Here is a 23,017-nt window from a genome sequence, read left to right as displayed (position 1 = left end):
TGCATTCAGACCCAAGCAGGTCCTCATATTCAACCATGACATAATAACTGCCATGCTGCTCCCCCACTTTTTTGCTTCGGTGCCAAAAAGACAAGGACACACATGTGCATCCAACACGCCTGCACCAGCCTTCGCTGTCTGTGGCTTTGAGTACCACTATATGTGCCCCTTCCGGATGGAAGAGAACTAGGATCCAGTGGCACCACGGCCGGGCCAACCTCCCGGGCAAAGCGGGACATTCCTCACGCAACAGCACAAAGAAGAAGAAAGAACAACAACAGAAAATCATTCCGACGAGGAAGAAGAATCTTCGTCTCCACACAACCACCACCCATCCAAGGACATCTGAGAAATTATAATTCAGTACACATCTCCGACCCCTCTCTGAGGTGATCCATACAGATGTTGAAACGTGCGTGGGATTGGAACAGTGTACAACCACATGAGGCAATGTGGAGTCCCAATCTAGTGCACAGGGGCACTGTTCAAAAAACACATGAGGCAATGGTGTTTGCTATACATAGTGTATGCTCCTTGCGTCCCAAAATAAATGTTAGTATAAAGTTGTACTAAGTTTGAGACACTTATTTTGAGACGAAGGAGTATTATATGATAGTACAACCTAAACATCCTACTACACAGTCTGTTGTCTAAAAATGTACAGGAGAACTCCTTCCCCCTCTCATAGCAATAGGCCGAGCTCCTGTTCTTTCCAGGCAAAGTGGATAACCAATTCTACAATTTGAAAAGCGCAGAGCACTTGAATTTTGCTTGAGTTCCTACAACTTCTGATCCATGCCAAAAACCACAGAACCTGCACAAGACAAAGAGAAAAAGGGGGAGCAAGTAGTAAGTACAGGAGCAGCAGCAGTAGGCAGCAGTTTTTTCCTTTGTCATGGTCAGTGTTAATGTCAGTGTTAGGACTGCAAGTTAACTTGGATACCTAGAGTTGGAAGTAGGACGGCGAGAGTTGCAACGCCCACCACTTTGATGGGTATTCCGGTGAGCACCATGTCCTTGATGGTGATGTAGCCGGTGCCGAACCCGACGACGTTGGGCGGCGAGGCGGTGGGCAGCAGGTAGGACAGCTGCGCGCCGACCGTACCGGGGACCATGAGCAGCAGAGGGTGCACGCCGATGGTGTTTCCCAGCTCCGCCAGCAGCGGCAGGACCAGGGTGGTGGCCGCGTCGTCTGACGTGAACTCCGTGATGACGGCGCTGAAGACGCACGCCACGGGCGCGATCACCAGCGGCGGCGCGCCCCTCAGGAATCCCAGCCCCTCCGAGAGTATGTCCGTCAGGCCGCTCGCCTTGAAGCCCTCGGCGATGGCGAAACCCGCGCCGAGGAGGAGGATGATGTTCCACTGCAGCTTCCGGCACTTGCCCCAGTCCATGAGCTTCTCGCCGCCGCCCTTGCCGTTGGGGATTATGAAGAGCAGAGTGGTCATCATGATCTGCATTAGTAAGACGATACAGCATATCCAGTGAGCACGTGCCACATATTTGTCTGGTCAAAACTCGAAAACTGCATGCAGGATCATGCATCGGTGCTCTTACGGTGACTGTTCCATCCCCGACTTTGCCGTGGAAGAGGACTCCCCACCCAGGGATGTCGTTCGTCAGGCTTCTCGTCATCCACAGCACAATTAGGCCCTGCACCAATTCATTTTCACTTCGTTTATTTTTGCTCAATAAGACAACCATAATGGCGTGTTAATTTTTTGGTTCAGAACTTGAGGTACAATACAAACAGATTGTAGAAACATACTCCAAAAACGGCTAGAACCATCTTCTCTGCAAAAGCCATTGGACCTGCGGAGAAGAAAGCAGAACAGCCATCAGATAACAGGTTAATAATAAGTTTAACACTGACCAGAAAGCCAAAGAGTTGACCACTGACCAGAACATGTGAAGCAACATGGTTTGACCAAGCTAGAAAAGAAAGAGAGAGCACGTACCAAGCAAGCTGAGCTCCCTCCTGAGATGGGTCCTGTCGAGGTAAGCCGACAGCGCTCTTCCGGTGTTGCTGGAGCAGTACATGAGGCAGAGCGTGACCCAGAGCGCCGCGAACAGTACAAGCGCGACGGGGAAGCCGAAAGACATCCAGGAGCTAAAGGTGATGGGCCGCTGCTCGGGGAAGTAGGTGGACCACATCCCCACCAGGATGATGTTGGCGCCCGTGCCCGTCAGCGTCGACATCCCGCCGATGGTGGACGCGTACATGACGCCGAGCACCACCGCCTTGGAGAACCGCCGGACCTCGTGCGCGTCGGCGGACGAGGACGCCGCCTGGCCGCGCGGGAACCGCTGCAGGATCCCCGTCGCCACCGGCATCATCATGACGGTGCAGGGCGTGTTGTGAATCCACATGCTGATGAACATGGTGGTGCCGCAGATGCCCAGCAGCAGCAGCGGCGGCCTCACCGGGTCCCCGCAGAAGAGCGACGTGATCTGCATGCGCGTTATACAACCTTTATTATTAGTTCGTTTTTCTTCAAGTAATCGTTCGTTCGACGATCGATCGATCGAGCGTGCGTACGTTGAGGGCGAGGCGGCGGTGGATGTTGTAGTGCTCGATGGCGAGCGCCAGGATGAAGCTACCGAGGACGAGGGAGATGACGTCGTCCATGTAGGCCTTGGCGACGGCGTCCGAGGAGGAGATGCCGAACGCCGGGAAGAGGAACAGCGGCGCCATGGACGCCACGCCGAGCGGCACGGCGTCGGTGAGCCACCAGATGAACACCCACGCCAGCACGCCCAGCATGTTGCGCGCCGCGGCGCGCCCGTGGCCGAAGTCCACGAATGCGCAGATGAGCGCCGACGCCAGCGGCCCCGCCGCGATCGCGAGGTACTTGTTGGCGAGCAGCGACGCCAGGGCCGAGCACGAGCGCCCGTCCGTCCTGCCGTCGTCATGCAGAGGCAGCAGCGGCGTCGACACGTCCTCCATCGAGCTCTCCCACTGCTGGCTGCACCGCGGATCCATGCGCCGACCGATCGCTCGATGGAAATGCACTTTCGCGTTCTCGGTCGGTTCTGTTGCTTGCCGCCTCTTGATGTCCAAAAAGGTTTGGGTAGTCTTTCTTATAGGCGCGGCGCGGCGCGGGAACACAACTCAACTCTGTTCGGACAACTCAAATGTTGTTATCACGCACAGTGCTGGTTTACAAGTACTGTAGTCAAAATGGCGAGCAACTGTGATAGGCTCATACAAGGCGCCACGTCGGACGCAATATTCAAGTGGCTAGAGAAGAGCCCGGCTTGCCTGCTCCCTCCTTATGCTTCCATCGGTGCTCCCACTTCATTTTATGGTTGTTTTTTTTTCTTTCTAATCTAATCATCCCCTGATTTTAAGGGGGCGGGGTCAGGCCTTATTTTGTTCTAATCAAATCAAGCCACGTACGCGGAAGCACGGATGGGCACACGCCGGTGGAGCAGGCAAGTCTCGTCCGATTTTCCCTGGTGCCTAGCAAGAGCAGGTTCTGTCAGGCAGCCGCCGCGCTCGTTCCCTCTCTCTCTCTCTTTCTCTCGCTCTCGATGAACTCACAAGAGACAGTGGTTTTGCGCAGCGCACAACTTGTTGCTTTTTCCGTTTTCTCTTCCTCTTATTCAGTAAGGCAACAACTGTCCCGACCGATTCGCACGCCACAACCCCGTTCCTTCGAACGTGCCATCCCACGTTCACGAAGAGGGCGTGCTCACCGCGGTCACCTCCTACTCCTACTCGCGCACGGCACGCACAAACCACGGCCATGCACCTTATTACATGCAAAGCAAAGCTAAAGAACCGGGGAAACCGGCTCAACTACGATCGGTTCAGGGTTTAACTAACATTGCCTCCCTACATCCTGAACCACTACTGGATTTGAACCACACCAATTTCTTCTCGGAGTTCCTGAAACTTGACACGCCCGAGTGCCTTCGTCAGGATGTCGGCGAGCTGTCCACTGGTGCCGATGAACTCAACCTCAACACGCCCGTCTTCAACACATTCGCGCAGGAAGTGAAACCTTGTGTCGATGTGCTTACTGCGATCATGGAAGACGGGGTTCTTGCTGAGGGAGATAGCTGCCTTGTTGTCGATCTTTAGCATGACATGTTCGGCCTCTTCGTTTTTCATGTCACCGAGCAGCCGCGTGAGCCACATGCCTTGGCAGGCCGCCGTTGCGGCGGCGATGTACTCTGCTTCGCAGGTGGACAGGGCCACCACTCGCTGCTTGTGTGATTGCCAGCTGATCAGACTCCGGCCGAGGAAGAAGAGGACGCCGGTCGTGCTCTTGCGGGTGTCGACGTCGCCAGCCATGTCGCTGTCGCTGAAGCCCACCAGAGTTGCCTCGGCCGCCCCTCTGGCGTAGAAGCAGCCGTAGTGCTGCGTCCCGGCTACGTACCTGATGATTTGTTTGAAGGCGGCGAGGTGCTCCGTCGTCGGGGCCTCCATGAACCGGCTCACATAGCCGACAGAGTACGCTATGTCTGGGCGCGTGTGCACCAGGTAGCGAAGTGCACCAACGATGCTCCGGTACGCCATCTCGTCCATGGCTGGTGCAGAGCTCACCCTGCTGAGCTTGAAGCGAGCTTCCATGGGGGTATGAGCAGGGTTGCACCCCACCAGGCCGGCCTTCTCGATGATCTTGCCGGTGTACGCTGCCTGGTTGAGGGAGATGCCGTTCGCCATCTGCTTTACCTCGATGCCAAGGTAGAAGCTCAATAAGCCCAGGTCGCTCATGCGAAATTGCTTCTGCATCTCCTCCTTGAACTTGCTGATCTCGTCGTCGTTGTTCCCCGTGATGATGAGGTCGTCCACGTACACGCCGATGAGCAGGCGTGCTGTTCCGTTCCCGTGTCCATAGACTGCATGCTCCGGCGGGCTCCTGGTGAACCCGAGTCCGAGGAGGCAGCGGTCCAGCTTGGCGTTCCACGCCCGCGGAGCTTGTCGCAGACCGTACAGAGCTTTGTCCAGACGGAGCACCTTGTGTTCTTCCCCGTCGATGGCGTAGCCCGGTGGCTGCATCACGTACACTTCCTCCTTCAAATCACCGTTGAGGAAGGCGCTCTTCACGTCCATGTGGTGGACACGCCAGCCCTCGTGCGCGGCGAGGGCGACTAGTAGGCGAACGAATTCGAGGCGTGCCACGGGAGCGAACACCTCCTCAAAGTCGACGCCCTGCTTCTGGACGACCCCCTTGGCCACCAAGCGCGCCTTGTGCTTCTGGACGTTGCCGCTGGCATCGTGCTTGAGCTTATACACCCACTTGAGCCCAATGGCCTTGTGGCCTGCAGGTAGCTCAGTGAGCCGCCAGGTCTTGTTGGCGATGATCGATGCCATCTCCTCGTCCATGGCGCGGCGCCATGTTCCTTCTTCCTCTGCTTCTGCAAAGGTCCTGGGCTCGTCGATCTCGCCAAGATAGAGCTCGTCCTCGTGGGCCAGCATGACGTAGTCCTCGTACTGCCGGTTCGGCTGCACGATCCCGTCGCGGGCGCGAGTCGTCATGCGATGTTGCTGGTGTTGTGGCTCTTCATAGTGCTCTTCAGTGTCGCCGGCGGGCTCGGCCGTGGCGACTGGACTTGTAGGGGTGGCGCGTTGCGGGCCGGGGGAGCCCGTGCCGCCCGTGCTCTCCTCCTGTGGCGCCTCAGAGTCTGTCGCGGCGTTCTTCTTCAGTGACGATGCGGCATCGTCAGGTTCTGTGTTCGCCAGAGGACGCGACGTCGTGCGCGTCACGGTGTAGGAGAAAGTGTCGACGGTGAACTCCACTCCTGCTGGTGCCGCATCGTTCGCCTCCCAGTCCCACCGTGTGCCCTCGTCGAAAATCACGTCGCGAGAGACGTGCACACGGTTGCGGGCTGGGTCGTAGACGTGGTACGCCGCCGTCCCCGGTTCGTACCCGAGGAGGATCATCGGCGTGCTCCGATCATCCAACTTCGCCGCATGGGGTTTCACCACCTTGACATGGGCGACACAGCCGAACACATGTAAGTGGCTCACATCGGGCTTGTGACCGTGCCATACCTCGTAGGGTGTCCTGCCGTCGACGCTCTTCGTCGGTGATCTGTTGAGGAGGTACACGGCGGTGGTGACCGCCTCCCCCCAAAACCGCGCCGGAACCCCCCTCGCCTTCATCAAGCTCCTCGCGGCGGCGATGATCGTCTGATTACGCCGCTCCACCACCCCATTTTGTTGCGGTGAGTAGGGCGCCGTTAGCTGGCGCCCCATGCCCTCCTCAGCGCAGAACGTGGTGAACGTGGCGGATGTGAACTCCCCTCCACGGTCCGTGCGGAGCAAGCGCAGCTTCCGCCCAGTTTCCACCTCAGCTCCGGCCTTGAAGTGCTTGATCGCCGTCGCGGCTTCGTCTTTAGTGGTGAGGAGCGTGAGCCACATGTAGCGGCTCAGATCGTCGACGAGAAGGAGGAAGTAGCGCTTGCCCCCGGCCGTGGCCGGCGCTATCGGGCCGCATAGATCACCGTGGACCAGGTCCAGCGGGTCATCTGCTCGCCACTTTGCCGCCTGCGGGAACGGAGCCCTCCTTTGCTTCCTCGCCAAGCAGCTGTCGCGGAGCTGCTGGGCGTGCTCGATCACCGGCAGACCCCGCACCATGTCTTGCCACGAGAGCCTTCGGAGCGCGTCAAAGTTGAGATGCCCGAAGTGTTCATGCCATCTCCAGGCATGCTCCCCGGCATGCACGGCGAGGCAGACCGGCTGGGTGGCGTCGAGGGTGACCACGTACAGGCGGTTCCGGGCGCGTTCGACTCGGATGAGGAGTCGCTGCTGCTGGTCGCGCAGGCACAGAACGCCATGCTCGATGAGGACCTAGCAGCCGTTCTCGTCGAGCTGGCCGAGGCTGATGATGTTGCTGCGGAGGCGGGGTATGTAATACACATCAGTCAGGGCTCGATGCTCACCGTTGCGGCACGCGAAGATGATCGTGCCGCGTCCTTGGATCTCCACGACGGATCCATCCCCAAACTTGACCGTGCCCGCAATGTCGGTGTCGAGCTCGGAGAACACGCCCTTGACGCCGGTCATGTGGTTGCTGGCTCCGGTGTCGAGGAACCAGACGTCGGCGGCGTGGGCCTCCCTGGAAAGGAAGACCTGGTCCTCGACCAGCGTCACGCTCGTGGGCGCGCCCGTAGCCCGCCGGCTCGTCGGGGCGTCACCGTGCGCCGCCTGAGCCGCGTCCGGCGGCTGCACCGTGGCCATCAGCAGTGCGGGTCCCCGCTCGTGGAGGGTGCAGGCCCTCGCCAGCAGGAGCCCCGCGTCGTCGTCGTCGATCCTGGCAAGGTTCGCCCTCGGTTGGAGCTGTGGTTGGGCCACCGGTGGCTGCGCCGGCGTCGGCTGGCCCTGGCCCTTTCGCTCCCGTCGTGGTTCCTTGCAGTCCCTGGAGAAATGCCCGAGCTTGTTACAGTTGTAGCATTTCACCTTCGTCATGTCGCGCCCCCGGCGCTGCCCGTTGCCGCCTCCCTGCAGCTTGCCCTGACGTTGACCGCCGCCCGATGAACCTTGCCCCTGCTCCAGGTGGCCCTTTCGGGCGTTCCACTCCTGTTTCGTGAGCAGGAGCTGCCCGCCGTGGCCTTTCGCGTCGACGCCGTAGCATTCTTCGATGGAGCGGAGGCGGCCGACGAGCTCCTCCACCGTCAGGTTCCTGAGGTCGAGTAGGGTCTCGATGGCGCAGGCGATCTGCGTGTATCGGGCCGGCACGACACGCAGAAACTTCTGCACCACACGCACCTCCTCCACGTTGTCGCCCAGCGACCGAAGATTGTTGACGAGGGTGGTGATGCGCATGGCGAAGCCGTCCAGGATTTCTCCGTCCCTGAACGTGATCTGCTCGAAGTCAGACCGGAGACGCTGCGCCGTGGCCTCTCGGACGCGGGTGACGCCCATCCGCATCGTGCGCACAGCCTCCCAAGCCTCGTAGGCGGAGTTCTTGACGGCGAGAACGCCGTGCATCTCCGGGGGCACAGCCCGGATCAACGCGGCGAGCGCCGCCATGTCCTCACGGTCAGTGACCATACCTTCGCCAAGCATGGCCTCCCAGAGGCCCTGCGCGCGCAGGTTGATCTGCATGACCAACGCCCACTCGATGTAGTTCGTGGAGGTCAGGGTAGGGTAGACGATCGTGCCGCCGTGACCGGCGGCCACCCGGATCACGCGCTCGTGGACGACCACCTCGCCCGCGTTCCTCCTGACGCGACTGCGCCCGCGGCTTCGGCCCCGCGTCTCAGTGCGTGCCTGTGGCGTTGCCTCCCCGCCGTGTGCCTGGGCAGCTGTGGCTGCAGCCTCGTCGGCGGCGGCCTCTCTGCTGCCCGCCATGGTCCCTCGTCGACGGTGGGTCTGATACCAATTGTTAGGCAGCAGCCGCGCTCGTTCCCTCTCTCTCTCTCTTTCTCTCGCTCTCGATGAACTCACAAGAGACAGTGGTTTTGCGCAGCGCACAACTTGCTGCTTTTCCCGTTTTCTCTTCCTCTTATTCAGTAAGGCAACAACTGTCCCGACCGATTTGCACGCCACAACCCCGTTCCTTCGAACGTGTCATCCCACGTTCACGAAGAGGGCGTGCTCACCGCGGTCACCTCCTACTCCTACTCGCGCACGGCACGCACAAACCACGGCCATGCACCTTATTACATGCAAAGCAAAGCTAAAGAACCGGGGAACCGGCTCAACTACGATCGGTTTAGGGTTTAACTAATAGGTTCCAGGTGGGATGTTTCTGCTGCGATGACGCGTCATGCAAGGCGCCACGTCAGATGCAAGTTGGTACTGGGACGGGCTGAGCTTTTTCGCTGGCGCCTATCCAGAATCCCAAGTTCCAGATCGCTACCAGTTGGACTAGTTAAGAGATCGGTTACTGTGTGGCAATGATGAGGACCGAGCACGCAGTCGATTTGGCGCCCAGATAAGCACGATCGGGCGTGAGTAGACGGATAAGACTCCAACCGAGGTCACGGCCATTTGTGTTAAAATCAGCCCTTGAGGGCCTCAAGAGCTGGCGGCGGTTGGTGCACGAGGCGACCAGCCGGCGCCCGGCCTTGCCGTCCTGACGACGACGAGCCGACAAGTTGCTCCACTGTACGGTGAGATCTTATCCGGACATGTCAACGTTCACGATCGATACGACCATTTTTAATCCCCTTCTTGTCATGCATGTTGCAGCATTCCGCGCACGCTATGACGTAGGTTCCGTGTGGTCTGCTTCTCTTCCACGGCTCCATCGTCGACGTTTCGCTGAGCCAGGTCGTTTCCCCTCTTTGGTGAGGTTTTGCATCACCCCGCGAGGACTCAGGGGCCTATATGTGTGAGAAATCGACTGCTTGGAAAACAAAATTCAGGCAACTAATGTTTAGGAAATGTGGATAAAAATTAGTGCACGTCCGTACCCATCTAAACGCCCACTTTCGTTGGGCCACGAAGGCTTGTGGCTGGTCTCGAGATGACCTTTGCCGGCCGGCTAGGCCCCACTGCTCCGGGCCCTGCTGGTGCTGGCTGCTGGTGGTCGGATAAGCCCAGCCGACGGAACAAGGTTGCCAAGTATTTTCTTCTCCCCCCTTAATGCAGTCGCCAAGCGAGCTTAAGGTGGCGCCTCCCTGAGATGCAGCCCGCGCCCGCGCCCGCACGGCAGATCTTTGCAAGCAATCTTATGTTACTTGTCGTGCGTCATTTTTTTTCCTCAAATACGCATGAGTGTGCGTATTATATTATAAAGAAGGAATCAGGGTAAAGAGCCCGTCCACATTAGTGTTACTTTTCTTTATTTCACGAATACGCAGAGGATGCGTATCTTTGCATTGATAGAAGAAGAGTCAAACAACAAGGGATTACATAGGCTCACTAAGCCATGTACACACGGGGGCATGGAAGTGAACTAGAAGCAGAACATACCTGGGGGTGCTCAGCCCCACTAGCCTACAAAGCTATCTCTCGGGGATTATGTTGTGCAGTCCAGTGGCGCCAGCCTTGGCCCATATGCGCGCCTCATCTCTGATGATGTCGGAGCGCCGGGAGGTGGAGGGCTGCTCGCCATCAAATATGCAAGCGTTTCGGTGTTTCCAGATCCACCACGCGGTAAGGATGATCAGGGAAGCCATGCCCTTGCGAGCCGGGGAAGGTGAGCAGTTGCAGAACGTCTCCCACTAAGTGTAGAAGTCAGTGTCGCAGTCCGGGATGTCAGCCGTGGAGCGAACCCAGCTTAGGATCTCGTGCCAGATTTGTCGCGAGAAAGAGCAGCCTGCCAGGAGGTGTTGCATGGTCTCCTTCTCTTGGTCACAGAAGGCGCAGAGGTCCTCGTGTGGTAGGCCATGTCTAGCGAGACGCTCGGCTGTCCAGCAACGGTCTTGTAGAGCCAGCCAGATGAAGAATTTCACGCGGAGAGGAGCCCACGGTTTCCAAGTTAGCTGCCAATGTGGGTCCTTGCAGGCACCATGGAAGAGCGCCTGGTAGCAGGAGCTTGCCGAGTAGATGGAGGAGGTCCAGCGCCATCGCAGAGAGTCAGGCGAATCCGAGAGGGCGACGTGACGCACGCAACGCCAGAGGTCGACGTATTGGACCAGAGCAGCGGGTCCCAAAGCGCCCTGGATGTCGCGGACCCAGGAGCGTTGAAGAAGTCCATCGTGGACGGTACGGGCCTTGCGCCGCCTCCGGGTCACGCGCGCGAGGACGAGCGGCGCAATCTCGGCGACGGATCTGCCATTGATCCAGGGAACATTCCAGAACATGCAAGTGTGGCCGTCGCCAAGCGTCCAGGTCATAGAAGCACGGAAGATGGCGGGACTGCGGGGTCTTGAGGGATGTGCAGGTGGCTCCATGGTCGCATCGGGTCGGTGTACTTGAGCCATAGCCAACGGGTTCGCGGCGCAATGCCAGCGCGCTACAGATCACGGACACCGAGGCCGCCAAGGGAGAGAGGGCGACACACTCTCTGCCAATTGACCGAGCATGGTCCACCAGAGGCATCTTTACTTCCCGCCCAAAGAAAGCTGCGGATGATGCGGTTGGCCATCTTGAGGATGGAGGAGTTGAAGGCGATGGCGGTAAGGAAGTGCATGGGGATAGCACTTAAGACATGACAGAAAAGGGCGAGCCGGTCACCAAGGGAGAGGAGCGAGGCCCGCCAAGTGGAGAGCTTGCGCTCTAGCTTGTGGACGATCGGCATGAGGCTCGTAGTAGACGGCTTGCGGATGGACAAGGGGAGTCCCAAATATTGGATTGGGAATTGCTTCACCGGGCATTGCATCTCGGAAGCGATAGCCGGGATGTCCTCATCGTTGCATTGGATGGGGGTGGCCGAGCACTTTGCGGTAGTTAGTCTACAACCCAGAGGCAACCCCAAAGACCCGAAGAAGCTCGCGGACGGCCGAGATGTCATGATGGTCAGGGCGGCAGAAGATGACGATGTCGTCGGCGTAGAGGGAGATGCTGGAAGCCGTGTGCCGCATGGTTAGCCGCTGGATGAGGCCAAGCTCGACGGCCCGGATGAGCATAGAGTTGAGGACGTCGATGACGAGGGTGAAAAGCATCGGGGACACCGGGTCGCCTTGACGGAGGCCACAGGCATGATCGATCGGGGGGGCCGGGGGGCCCGGGTGGCCGTTGAGCATGACACGAGTGGAGGCGGTGGATAGACGTATCGAGATCCAGTCGCACCAGCGTTGGCCGAACCCAAGGTGTTGAAGGGTCTCGACGAGAAAGGGCCACGAGACACTGTCGAAGGCATGCACGATGTCAAGCTTCAGAAGCATGCGGGGCACCTTGAGATTGTGGAGGAGACGCGCGGTCTGCTGGACAAGCAGGAAGTTGTCATGGATGCATCTGCCGGCGATGAAAGCGCTCTGGTTCGTTGAAACCTTGGCCCCAAGCCGAGGGGCGAGCCGCGGGGACAACACCTTTGCAAATAGCTTTGCAATGAGGTGGATGAGGCTTATGGGGCGGTAGTCGGATAAGGCAGCGGCGTCTGGCCGCTTGGGCAGAAGGGTGAGGAGCGCTTCATTTAGTTTTTGGAACCCACGCCCATTGGCGGTGTACAGCTTGTCGAAAGCCTCGCATATGTCGCGCTTGATGATGCCCCAACAGGCACAAAGGAACTCGGCCGTGAATCCATCCGGGCCGGGAGCCTTTCCGGTCGGTAAGCTTTTAACGACCCGCCAAATCTCCTCCTCAGAGAAAGGCTCTTCCAGGTCAGATAGGTCGAAAGTTGCCGTGTGCAGGAGGGACTGGTCCAGGGAGAAGGCGCGCTCATTCGATGAGCCAAGGACACCGGAGAAGTAGTCGAAGGCCGCCTCGACCATGGCGGCGTGCTCGGTGACCAGATGGCCGTCGACGCGGAGGGAGGAGATCAGTGTGCGCTGCGGTAGTAGAGTGGGGAGTCGCGGAGCCAAGATATGCGTGATCGCTGGCGCTTGATGGATCACTCGAGGGAAGCCAACCCTAGGTATGCGCCTTTGAGCTTGCGCCTGAGCCACGTCTCGGACGGGGAAAGCGGCCGGAAATCCTGTGCGGCGTCGAGGCGGGCAATCAACTCATGCGCGACTAGCAACTGCAAAGAGACGCCGCCAATAGTACGCGTGCTCCAGCGCTGAAGGTGCCGCGCCGTGGCCTTAAGGCGAGCCACCAGGTGTCGGAAGGGGTCCGTCTCCGGGGCGGTCGAATTCCAGGCCTCCGAGACCGTGTCATGGAATCCTTCGAGCTTCGGCCAGAAACTCTCGAAGTGGAAACGGCGCGCCGCGGTGGGGCGAGCAGCGCAATCAACAACCAATGGGCAGTGGTCGGACGCCGCGGAAGAGAGGCAGTGCAAGAGGCAATGCGGGTGGGCGATCTCCCATCCGGACGTGCAAAGAATCCGGTCATTCCGCACGAGGGTAGGCGTATCACGTTCACTGGACCAAGTGTAGCGGCGACCGTGCATGTACATGTCGCGGAGCTCCTCATCGGCAATGAAGCACCGGAATCTACTCATTACACGGCGGTTCAGGGTCGGGGTATTTTTGTCAGCGGCCGAAGCAATCATGTTGAAGTCGCCGCCGAGGAGCCAAGGCCCGATGCGCGCCTCGCGCACCTCCTGGAGGTCGGCAAGAAATTCTAGCTTGGCCTCGTCGTCTTGAGGGCCGTAGACACCTGTGAGCCACCAATGGCCGGTGCCATCAACATGGGTGACCAGGGCGGTAATATGGTGCTCGCCAATGAGGGGATTAGAGAGGGAGACGTGGGATCTGCGCCATGCAAGGAGCACGCCACCGCGAGTGCCCACGGCGGGAAGGAAGAAGAAGTCCTCATAAAGAGAGCCGAGGGTATCGAGAACAATCGAATCCGAGACATGTGCAAGCTTAGTCTCCTGCAAGCACACGATAGAGGGGGCGGCAGCGGAAATCACGCTGCGGACGGCCGTCCATTTGGCCCCGGAGTTGAGGCCGCGGACATTCCAAAAAATGATTTTGGGGTTGCAATCCATTAAAGAAAAATGGGGGGGGGGGGGGGGGGGGTGCGTTGGGAGACATGGGGCAAGCTATCTATGCTAAGCCTCGACTAGGCGAGGCGCTGCGCGGGTGCACGAGGCCTCCTCCGATGCACGTCCAGGGAGGTTCCAACCAAAGAAATCCGCAAACGCCTCGAGCACATCCTCCGCCAAAGGTTTCTCGAACAAGTGAGCGTATTTGTCGAGTGTGTCCCGCGGGATGGGCGCGCTGTCATCCTTGATCAGCCCCAGGCGGCGAAGAAGAACCCGTTTGGCTTTCATCTCTGAGTCAAGGCCCTGGTCAGCCTTGGCAATCTGGAAACTCCGACGGGGGGTAAAGTCCGCGGGCAGCTCGCGGCGACGGCGGCGCGGTGGCGCCGTGAGGATGGGCTGGGAGCGGACGGAGATCCCGTCCACGAACACAGCCAGGGAGTTGGAGCTGCTGTCTGCAGCGGCATGCACGGCGACAGAGGATGCGGCACCAGGTGACGAGAGGGAGGCCGACGCGCAACTGGGATCCAAGGCAGGCGAACGGTCGTGCATGGGAGAGACATCTGGGGGCGGGCCACATGCAGCCAATGAGGCGATCGGGGCGCGCGGGGGATCCGCGGGGCCCGCCGAGGCGGCGTTGTCGGCATGTGCGGGGCCAGGAGAATCTGCAGCTGGAGCAGGGGATGCGTCGGGCTCGGTCACCGGGATAAGCGAGTTCGTCGGTTGGCCGAGCAACGGATCCGAGGCCGCGACCAGATCGCAGGTGGGGCCAGGTGAAGATACGCCTGCATGTGTGTCGGCAGCTGCCCGTTGGGCGGAAGGCACAAGAAACGGTGCAGGCGCATCCGCCGTGGCAGGGACGACATGCAGGGGTGGGGCCGCATGATCAGGGAGCATGGGCGGGGTCGCGTGGTCTGCGCTGGGGGATAGGCAATGACCACGGGACGGGGGGAGACTGGGTCGTCCACGCCGTTCAAACCCGAGGCGGGCCGAGGCACCAGGGGGGCCAACACAGGCTCGACAGCTGGCGGCGGGACACGCGCAGTCTGCGAGTCATGGTGGGCCAGAGGTGATGCAGGGACAGCGGGCGCGCCCAATCGCAGGCGGGCGGAGACCCGCGTGACGTCGGCCACGGCACCGGGGTGGGCCCCGAGGATGCCAACCCAGAACCGGCATGGCGGGGGCGCATGCGCACGGCGGCGGCGTCGTCGGCGGCCACAGCCATCACCCGGCGGGCGAGCCGCGCTGCAACAAGCCGGGGGGAACACGTGGTGCTGCGGCCAGCTTGGGGGGAGCGGTGGGGAGTCCGGCGCATGGTCGAGGTCATCGGACTCCGGCGGCGGGGGCGATGGCAGCGGCGGCCGGCGGAAGTCGACGCATTCCGTGACGTGAATGCGAACAGGGAACCGGGCCAGCCCCAGGGCGAGGCGCTCCGCGCGGTCCTGGTCAGCATCAGGCAACACCGCATCCTCGTCGGGGAGGAGGAGCTCGGCGGTGCGCGGGATGGCGTCGGGGTTGAGCGTCCAGGCGGTGAGCTTGAAGACGGACATGTCGGACATGTTTCGCGTCTCGGGGGCGAAGGTTCTCCACCTTGCAGAAGGGCGAGAGGAGGGTCTCGGCGGAGGACCGCAGCCAGGCGTGATCGGGGATGCCATAGAGCTCGAGGAAGACGAGGAAGCGCGCGGTCACCGGCTCGGAACCGGCCGTGCGGCCCCAAGGATGAAAAATGAGGCGAAAACGGCGTGTGCGCGCGCGGCCAGCCAGAGCAACACGACGGCGCGCCGCGGGGTCGGGGAACCTGACCAGGAAATCCTCTGATGCGTGCTTGTAGACCGAGAAGTCAGCCTCGGCGAGCCCGAACTGGGAGCGAAGGACGGCGGCGACCTCGTCACCGGACACGCCCGAACGACAGCCGGCCACGGTGACGAGGAGGGCGCGCTCCGCGGCGATGACCTCGGGGGACTGCGACAGGTAGCAGAAGGCGGCCGCCGGGCGGCGCGCCAGGTGTTCGGAGAACAGGGTGGCCTGGGAGGAGGCAGAGGCCAGCGGTGACACCGAGCGCTAGGGAGCCGACGGCCCGGAAGACATGGGCGGCGGTCGGAAGACTTGAGGAGGTGCGGACAACGTCTACACGGCCCTCTCGGACAACGTCGTGCGTCACTCGCCCGAGACACATAAGTTACTTCGAGACCAGTCTCCATCGCGATTCTGTTTACTCGCTCGGTTTTACTTGTTCGCTCTCTGACAAGACATACATACACCAGCATTGTTTCTGACAAATCTAGTCTAGAGCTTGAGATGCAACGACTATTCTAGTCTTCTTGCCGGTGCGATCGAGTCGTACGTACGTGCTGCCGCATGAGACGTTATCGTTCCGGCCGACACGGTGAGGCTGAGCTTGTTGCGTGGTAGTACATCTGCTCCTTTTGTGTGTGTGTGGCTGGCAAGCTTGGCAGGTCAGTTTTTTTCTTCTTCTTTCTATCCGCGGCCTTTTTTCAGAAAAAAAGGGTATACCGTATGTGCACGTGGACAAGTCAGAGCGAACGTAGGAATTATGTTGCGTAACGGTTCGCTAGTAACTGCTCGCCTTGGGGATTAGTTTGCACTTTCTACCATCGACATCGCATTAAGTCATGTGGTAATCCGTACACGTTAGGAGCTTGACCTGTTCGGTATCACACGATTAGTGATCTAGAAACTCTTACGTATATTTCTTTACGGAGGGAATACAGGTTAGGAGTACTAGTACGAGGCTTGCACACATGCATGCCTACACAGTTGCACTGCACTGCAGCGACACATGCGTGGCATCAAATAGAAGCCAACCAGCCGCCGATCGATTCCGGTCCATAATCCATGGCACGTAGCGCCTGCTGAATAGTGACATGGCAACTCCTGTATATTTCCGTCCGAATCCGAAATGATCCACCGGCTCACTTCGTTCGCTGCCCTGCCTCCTCTTGCCACGAGAGCGCGCCACGGCCAAGAGTCGATGCATTATTCTCTGTCACGTCACAAGGTGTACACATATTCCCTGCTCAAGCATAGGTTGGATTGTGTCGATTCATAACGAAAAAGCATTGCAGAGACCGAGCTCCACATAGCTCTTTATTTTTTTTCTGCGAAAATACTATTTTCACACATTGAAAAAATCTGAAAAAAAATCTATACATACATGTGTATTTGTATTATACACGTATGAAATTTCATGAACATATATGTTTTCATGTAGTGTATATGAAAAAGATAAATACACAGATTAATATAGGCTATATCTTTGTTGTTTTTATGTCAGATATTTATCTTTTTTGTGTAGCACGCAAATAACTGAATTACATGATGAAACTTTTTACCTACTTGACAAATATGCATATGTATTTGTACAAATTTTTTTGATATTTTTTGAAACTTTTAAGTATATTTTAATTATTATTTTTTGACAAAACGGGCTCAATGGAGCCCGGCCTCTGCAACGCCGCACTCCGATTCATAAGCTAGATCCATCGAAAACAATAGCTTGTAGCACGACGTGACCCGGCCCGACGGGACGTGCACGCTTCTACTCCTCTTGTATGTGATCGTACGTATGACACGTAAACGTATAGTCAATCTGTCTTCTTCAAAACAGGCTCTCACCCCGATTTATGAGCTTTGCTACACCCACATAATGTTACGTGGTGATTTGCTTACGTACAAGATGTGGCCAGTTTTAACTGCTGCTACGTATAGTGAGACACGGGCTGATTGATTAGTTAGAAAGGAGGTCTACGTATTACGCAGGTGTAGCATTTTTGCCGATTTATATATAAAACAACAACCCAATCAAAATACACGGACAAATAATACAAGTGACGAGGAAACCTTCTTACAAAGCAGATTCAAAGAACAGATCACGCAGAACGCATGCGACTATGTTACCAGAACAACAAAACAGGAAGATCAAGAGTACAGAGCAGGTGGGACGGAATAGCATATGCTTCATATCTACTAATCCTATCCTGGCCCTTTCATATGGCTTGGGATATTATCAAAGTTGATGTCATGGCGGCGCTTCACAAGCTGGTTCTTAACAATGGCCATGGCTTTGGTCGGCTTAATCAGGCGCTTATCACTCTCATACCAAAGAACCCGGAAGCATGTCGTGTCAATGACTTCAGACCTATCAACTTGGTGCATTGCTTTCCTAAGTTGGCCTCGAAATTGATGGCTAGCAGAGTGTGCCCGCGGATGGGAGAGCTGGTGAGCATTAATCAGTCTGCTTTCATTCATGGTAGGAACCTTCATGACAATTTTTTGCTAGTCAGGCAAATGGCAAGAAGACTGCATCAAAGGAAAGCTAAGGGTGTGCTGCTTAAGTTGGATATCGCTCGTGCTTTTGATTCCCTATCCTGGCCCTTTCTCTTTGAGGTGCTTCGTGCTAAGGGTTTCCCGGAGAGATGGCTTGATTGGTTGGCAACCATGCTCACTACAGCCAGCTCGAGGATCGTGGTGAATGGATGTCTGACTGACAAATTCATGCATGCTTGTGGTCTTAGACAGGGAGACTCGATCTCTCCGCTGCTCTTCGTTATTGCTATGGACACACTCACGGAGATCATAAGCAAGGCGCATGAGCTCAGAGTTTTGGAGAATCTGAACGGTTGCAAGGCCTTGCAAAGATTATCCTTATACGCTGATGACGTGGTGCTATTCATTAGACCGTTCCGGGCATATATTGCTTTTGTCAAGAATGCTCTCTTGATCTTTGGAGAGGCCTCGGGACTGCATGTTAATTTTGCCAAATCTTCAGCAATTCTGATCAGGGGTGAGGAGCAGGATGAGGAGGTGGTCAGAAGCGCGCTACCGTGGAAGATTGATCATTTCCCGTGCAAATATTTGGGTTTACATCTGGGGATCAAACAATTGACGCGTTCCGAATGGCAATGCATGGTGGATGGAGCGCTCAAAATCTTACCAGGGTGGCAAAGAGGCCTAGTTACACGTCTGGGAAGGCTGATCCTAGTGCAACAAGTGATGAGGGCGCGGCCCACGCATCACCTAATTGTGGCAGAGGCGCCAAAGTGGGCGATCGAGAAAGTGGATCAGGGCTGTCGAGCGTTCTTCTGGGCTGGTTCTGATGCAGTCAGTGGCGGAAAGTGCGCGGTATCTTGGTGGAGAGTGTGCCGCCCTAAACAGCTGGGTGGTCTGGGCATTCTGGATCTCAGTAAACATGGTCTTGCCCTTCGGCTCAGATGGGAATGGCTACGGAGACTGGACAACAGCAGGCCATGGCAAGGACTGAATCTCACATCTGACAAACAGGTCCAGCATGCGTTCAATAGCCTGGTGAAGTGGGAGCTCGGAGATGGCACGAGGATTTTGTTTTGGAAGGATAGATGGGTACACGGCTACATGATCGCTGAGATTGCCCCTGGCCTGGTCGCTAAAATCAAGACGAGGACTGTCAATGCGCGGCTGGCCAGCGCGGGTCTGCTCCAGCATGCATGGCTCAAGGACTTGCCGGAGAATCTATCGACAGAGGAGCTGATGCAATTTATAAAGCTTTGGGATACACTAGTGAACGTCCATATTTCTCCTGGCAGTGGAGACAAGGCGATCTGGGCATGGCATGAATCTGGCAACTATTCTGCGGCGACGGCTTATCGGATGCTCTGCGTCGGTGGAATTAGTTATGAACCTGCAACGGCCATATGGAAAAATGGGGCCCCCCTGGCTTATAAAATTTTCACGTGGCTTGCTAACCAAAACTGAATCTGGACGTCGGATCGGAGGCTAAGGCATGGGTTACAGGACACGGCATCCACGTGCTTTCTTCGTGACCAGGAGGAGGACAATGTAGATCATCTCATGATTCAATGTGTCTTCGCGTGATAGGTCTGGTACCAATGCTTTGCCAAAGCTGGAGTTGATCCCAACCTAAGCCCTTTGCACCACGATTTGCTACAAGAATGGTGGATGAATGCGCGCAAGCAGGTTAGCTCTGCGGACAAGAAGGGCTTTGACGCGTTTGTCATGTTGATCTGCCAGATGTTATGGAAGCAAAGGAATGCTAGGGTGTTTCAATCCGGTGCTATTTGCGATGAGCTCGCGACGGTGAACCTAATCTTTCAGGAGCTACACCTCTAGAAGTTAGCGGGAGTGCGAGGAGTCCAACGTTTTTGCGAGTAGTCCGCCTAGGATAGGGGAGTGGTTGGGTGGGATCGTCGTTTGTGATGATCTAACATACAATCTCTTGTAAATATTTGTTCTCTCTTCTATAAAGCTAAGGTACGCCTTTGGCGTACTCTTGAAAAAATATCTACTAATCCTACAGAGCAGGTGAGACAAATGGGTGTGACCTTCATATGTCTATTAGCGAGCGTAACCCGGCATGGGAGTGTTCCATGTAGTGTATGCCATGGAAATTTTTTAACTTCTGCTGGACAAGCTAACTTCCAGATCTTCTCCCAAATAGGGTTAGCTATGGTTCGGCCTGTCCCATTTAGAGTATTTTAACTTGATGTCATACTAGCGGTTCCACTCCACGGAATAAGCTGACCGAACCGAAAACATACCATTTTTCGTATAATTTCAAGCAATGAAATCCGGCATATCATGTTACGAGAGTGGAATAGAGAGAAAGCGGCACATCAATGGGCCACATAGTTTGTCTAATTAATACCTAATCTAAGAGCTTGTTCGGTAATGATCCAGCTCTCTGAATCCTCAGCTCCAGCTCCTCCGCCCAAAAAGTTGCTCCTTGTAAAAAATAGCACTAGAAAAATTTGTTCGACATGCAGCTCTGCTCCCGATTCACTAGGACCGATAGAAACGAGCAAGTCAGTCGTGCCCACTCGAACCGTTTTCACTTGGCGGCGGCACTTCTTTTGTAAATCTTACCAACTCCATGATTTCCTGATTTGACATCCTGCAAATTGTCGCTTCGCATAAGTGCACAACAGCCTGCTCCACTCCGGATTTACAACTCTGTGTTGGGGAACGTAGCATGCAATTTTAAAAAAATTCCTACGATCACGCAAGATCTATCTAGGAGATGCATAGAACCGAGAGGGGGAGAGTGTGTCCATGTAGCCTCATAGACCTAAAGCGGAAGCGTTAGGTTAACGCGGTTGATGTAGTCGAACGTCTTCACGATCCAACTGATCTTAGTACCGAAAGTACGGCACCTCCGAGTTCAGCACACGTTCATCTCGATGACGTCCGTCGAACTCTTGATCCAGCAGAGGGTTGAGGGAAAGTTCCGTCAGTACGACGTCGTGGTGACGGTGATGGTGATGTGATCCGCGCAGGGCTTCGCCTAAGCACTACGACGCTATGACCGGAGGAGTAAACTGTGGAGGGGGGCACCACACATGGCTAAGATACAATTGATGTTCCTTTGGGGTGCCCCCACCCCCGTATATAAAGGAGGGGAGGAGGAGGCGGCCGATCAGGAGGGGGCACGCCAAGGAGGGAGTCCTACTAGGATTCCTAGTCTTAGTAGGATTCCCCCTTCCTATTCCGGAGTGGGAAAGGGGTAAACGAAAGGGAGAGGGAAAGGGAAAGGGGGGCGCCGCCCCCTCCCCTAGTCAAATTCGTACTGCCATGGGGGGCCACCCCTTACGGCCCTCCTCTCTCTCCACTAAGGCCCATCTAGGCCCAATACTTTCCCCGGGGGTTCCGGTAACCCCCCGGTACTTCGGTAAAATACCCGAATCACTCGGAACCATTTCGATGTCCGAATACTACCTTCCAATATATGAATCTTTATCTCTCGGCCATTTCGAGACTCCTTGTCATGTCCGTGATCTCATCTGGGACTTCGAACAAACTTCGGTCACCAAAACACATAACTCATAATACAAATCGTCATCGAACGTTAAGCATGCGGACCCTACGGGTTCGAGAACTATGTAGACATGACTGAGACACATCTCCGGTCAATAACCAATAGCGGAACCTGGATGCTCATATTGGTTCCTACATATTCTACGAAGATCTTTATCGGTCAAACCGCAATAACAACATACGTTATTCCCTTTGTCATAGGTATGTTACTTGCCCGAGATTCGATCGTCGGTATCATCATACTGCTACCTCTTGAGCATGCGTTGGTTTTCCCTTGAAGAGGAAAGGGTGATACAGCAAAGTAGCGTAAGTATTTCCCTCAGTTTTTTAGAACCAAGGTATCAATCCAGTAGAAGACTACACGCAAGTCGCCTAGTACCTGCACAAACAAACAAGAACCTCGCAACCAACGCGATAAAGGGGTTGTCAATCCCTTCACGGTCACTTGCGAAAGTGAGATCTGATAGATATAATAAGATAAATATTTTTGGTATTCTTATTGTATAGATTGAACAATAAAGATTGCAAAATAAACGACGACAAAAATAGCTAGTTGACGGGGAAATAATATGATGTAAAGTAGACCCGGGGGCCATAGGTTTCACTAGTGGCTTCTCTCAAGATAGCATAAATTACGGTGAGTGAACAAATTACTGTCGAGCAATTGATAGAAAAGCACATAGTTATGATGATATCTAGGCATGATCATGAACATTGGCATCACATCCGTGTCAAGTAGACCGAAACGATTCTGCATCTACTACTATTAGTCCACACATCGACCGCTATCCAGCATAAGAACAGAGTAACGCATTAGGCAACATGACATGATGTAGAGGGATAAACTCAAGCAATATGATATAAACCCCATCTTTTTATCCTCGATGGCAACAATACAATATGTGCCTTGCTGCCCCTGCTGTCACTGGGAAAGGACACCGCAAGATTGAACCCAAAACTAAGCATTTCTCCCATGGCAAGAAAGATCAATCTAGTAGGCCAAACCAAACTGATAATTCGAAGATACTTGCAAAGATATCAAATCATGCATATAAGAATTCAGAGAAGAATCAAATATTGTTCATAGATAATCTTAATCATAAACCCACAATTCACCGGATCTCGGCAAACGCACCGCAAAAAGAATTACATCGAATATATCTCCAAGAACATCGAGGAGATCTTTGTATTGAGATCCAAAGAGAGAGAAGAAGACATCTAGCTAATAACTATGGACCCGAAGGTTTGTGGTAAACTACTCACACATCAAAGAAGAGGCTATGGTGTTGATGTAGAAGCCCTCCGTGATCGAATCCTCCTCCGGCAGATCACCGGAAAGGTCCCCAGATGGGATCTCATGGGTACAGAAGGTTGCGGCGGTGGAAAAGTGGTTTCGTAGCTCCCCTTGATGTTTTCAGGGTATAAGAGTATATATAGGCGAAAGAAGTAGGTCGGTGGAGCTGTGAGGGGCCCACGAGGGTGGGGGCGCACCTGGACCCTGGGCGCGCCGCCCTACCTCGTGGACGCCTCACTGCTTCCTTGACCTCCACTCCAAGTCTGCTGGATTGCCTTTGTTCCAAAAAAGGTCCTCGCGAAGGTTTCATTCCGTTTGGATTCCGTTTGATATTCCTTTTCTGCGAAACACTAAAATAGGCAAAAATCAGCAATTTGCACCGGGCCTTCGGTTAATAGGTTAGTCCCAAAAATAATATAAAAGTGCATAATAAAGCCCATTAAACATCCTGTAGCGACCCGACCTC

The 23,017-nt window shown here is 55.8% G+C and overlaps 1 protein-coding gene across 1 annotated transcript; it reads right to left on the bottom strand.

Moving 5' to 3' along the window:
* Nucleotides 1-344: 344 nt before the first annotated feature.
* On the bottom strand, nucleotides 345-3,056 carry LOC123061058 (tonoplast dicarboxylate transporter). The gene is made up of 6 exons (XM_044483963.1): nucleotides 2,540-3,056; nucleotides 1,959-2,451; nucleotides 1,769-1,812; nucleotides 1,558-1,653; nucleotides 944-1,454; nucleotides 345-814 (listed from the first exon to the last, which is right to left on the bottom strand). The coding sequence occupies exons 1-6, from the start codon at nucleotides 2,981-2,983 to the stop codon at nucleotides 780-782; spliced, it is 1,623 nt and encodes a 540-aa protein (XP_044339898.1). The 5' UTR covers nucleotides 2,984-3,056; the 3' UTR covers nucleotides 345-779.
* Nucleotides 3,057-23,017: the final 19,961 nt, after the last annotated feature.

Source organism: Triticum aestivum, chromosome 3A (genome assembly GCF_018294505.1).
Source record: "Triticum aestivum cultivar Chinese Spring chromosome 3A, IWGSC CS RefSeq v2.1, whole genome shotgun sequence".
NCBI classification, from domain to species: Eukaryota; Viridiplantae; Streptophyta; class Magnoliopsida; order Poales; family Poaceae; genus Triticum; species Triticum aestivum.
The sequence above is the reverse complement of the archived record's forward strand: the minus strand, read 5'-3'. Positions and strand labels throughout refer to the sequence as shown.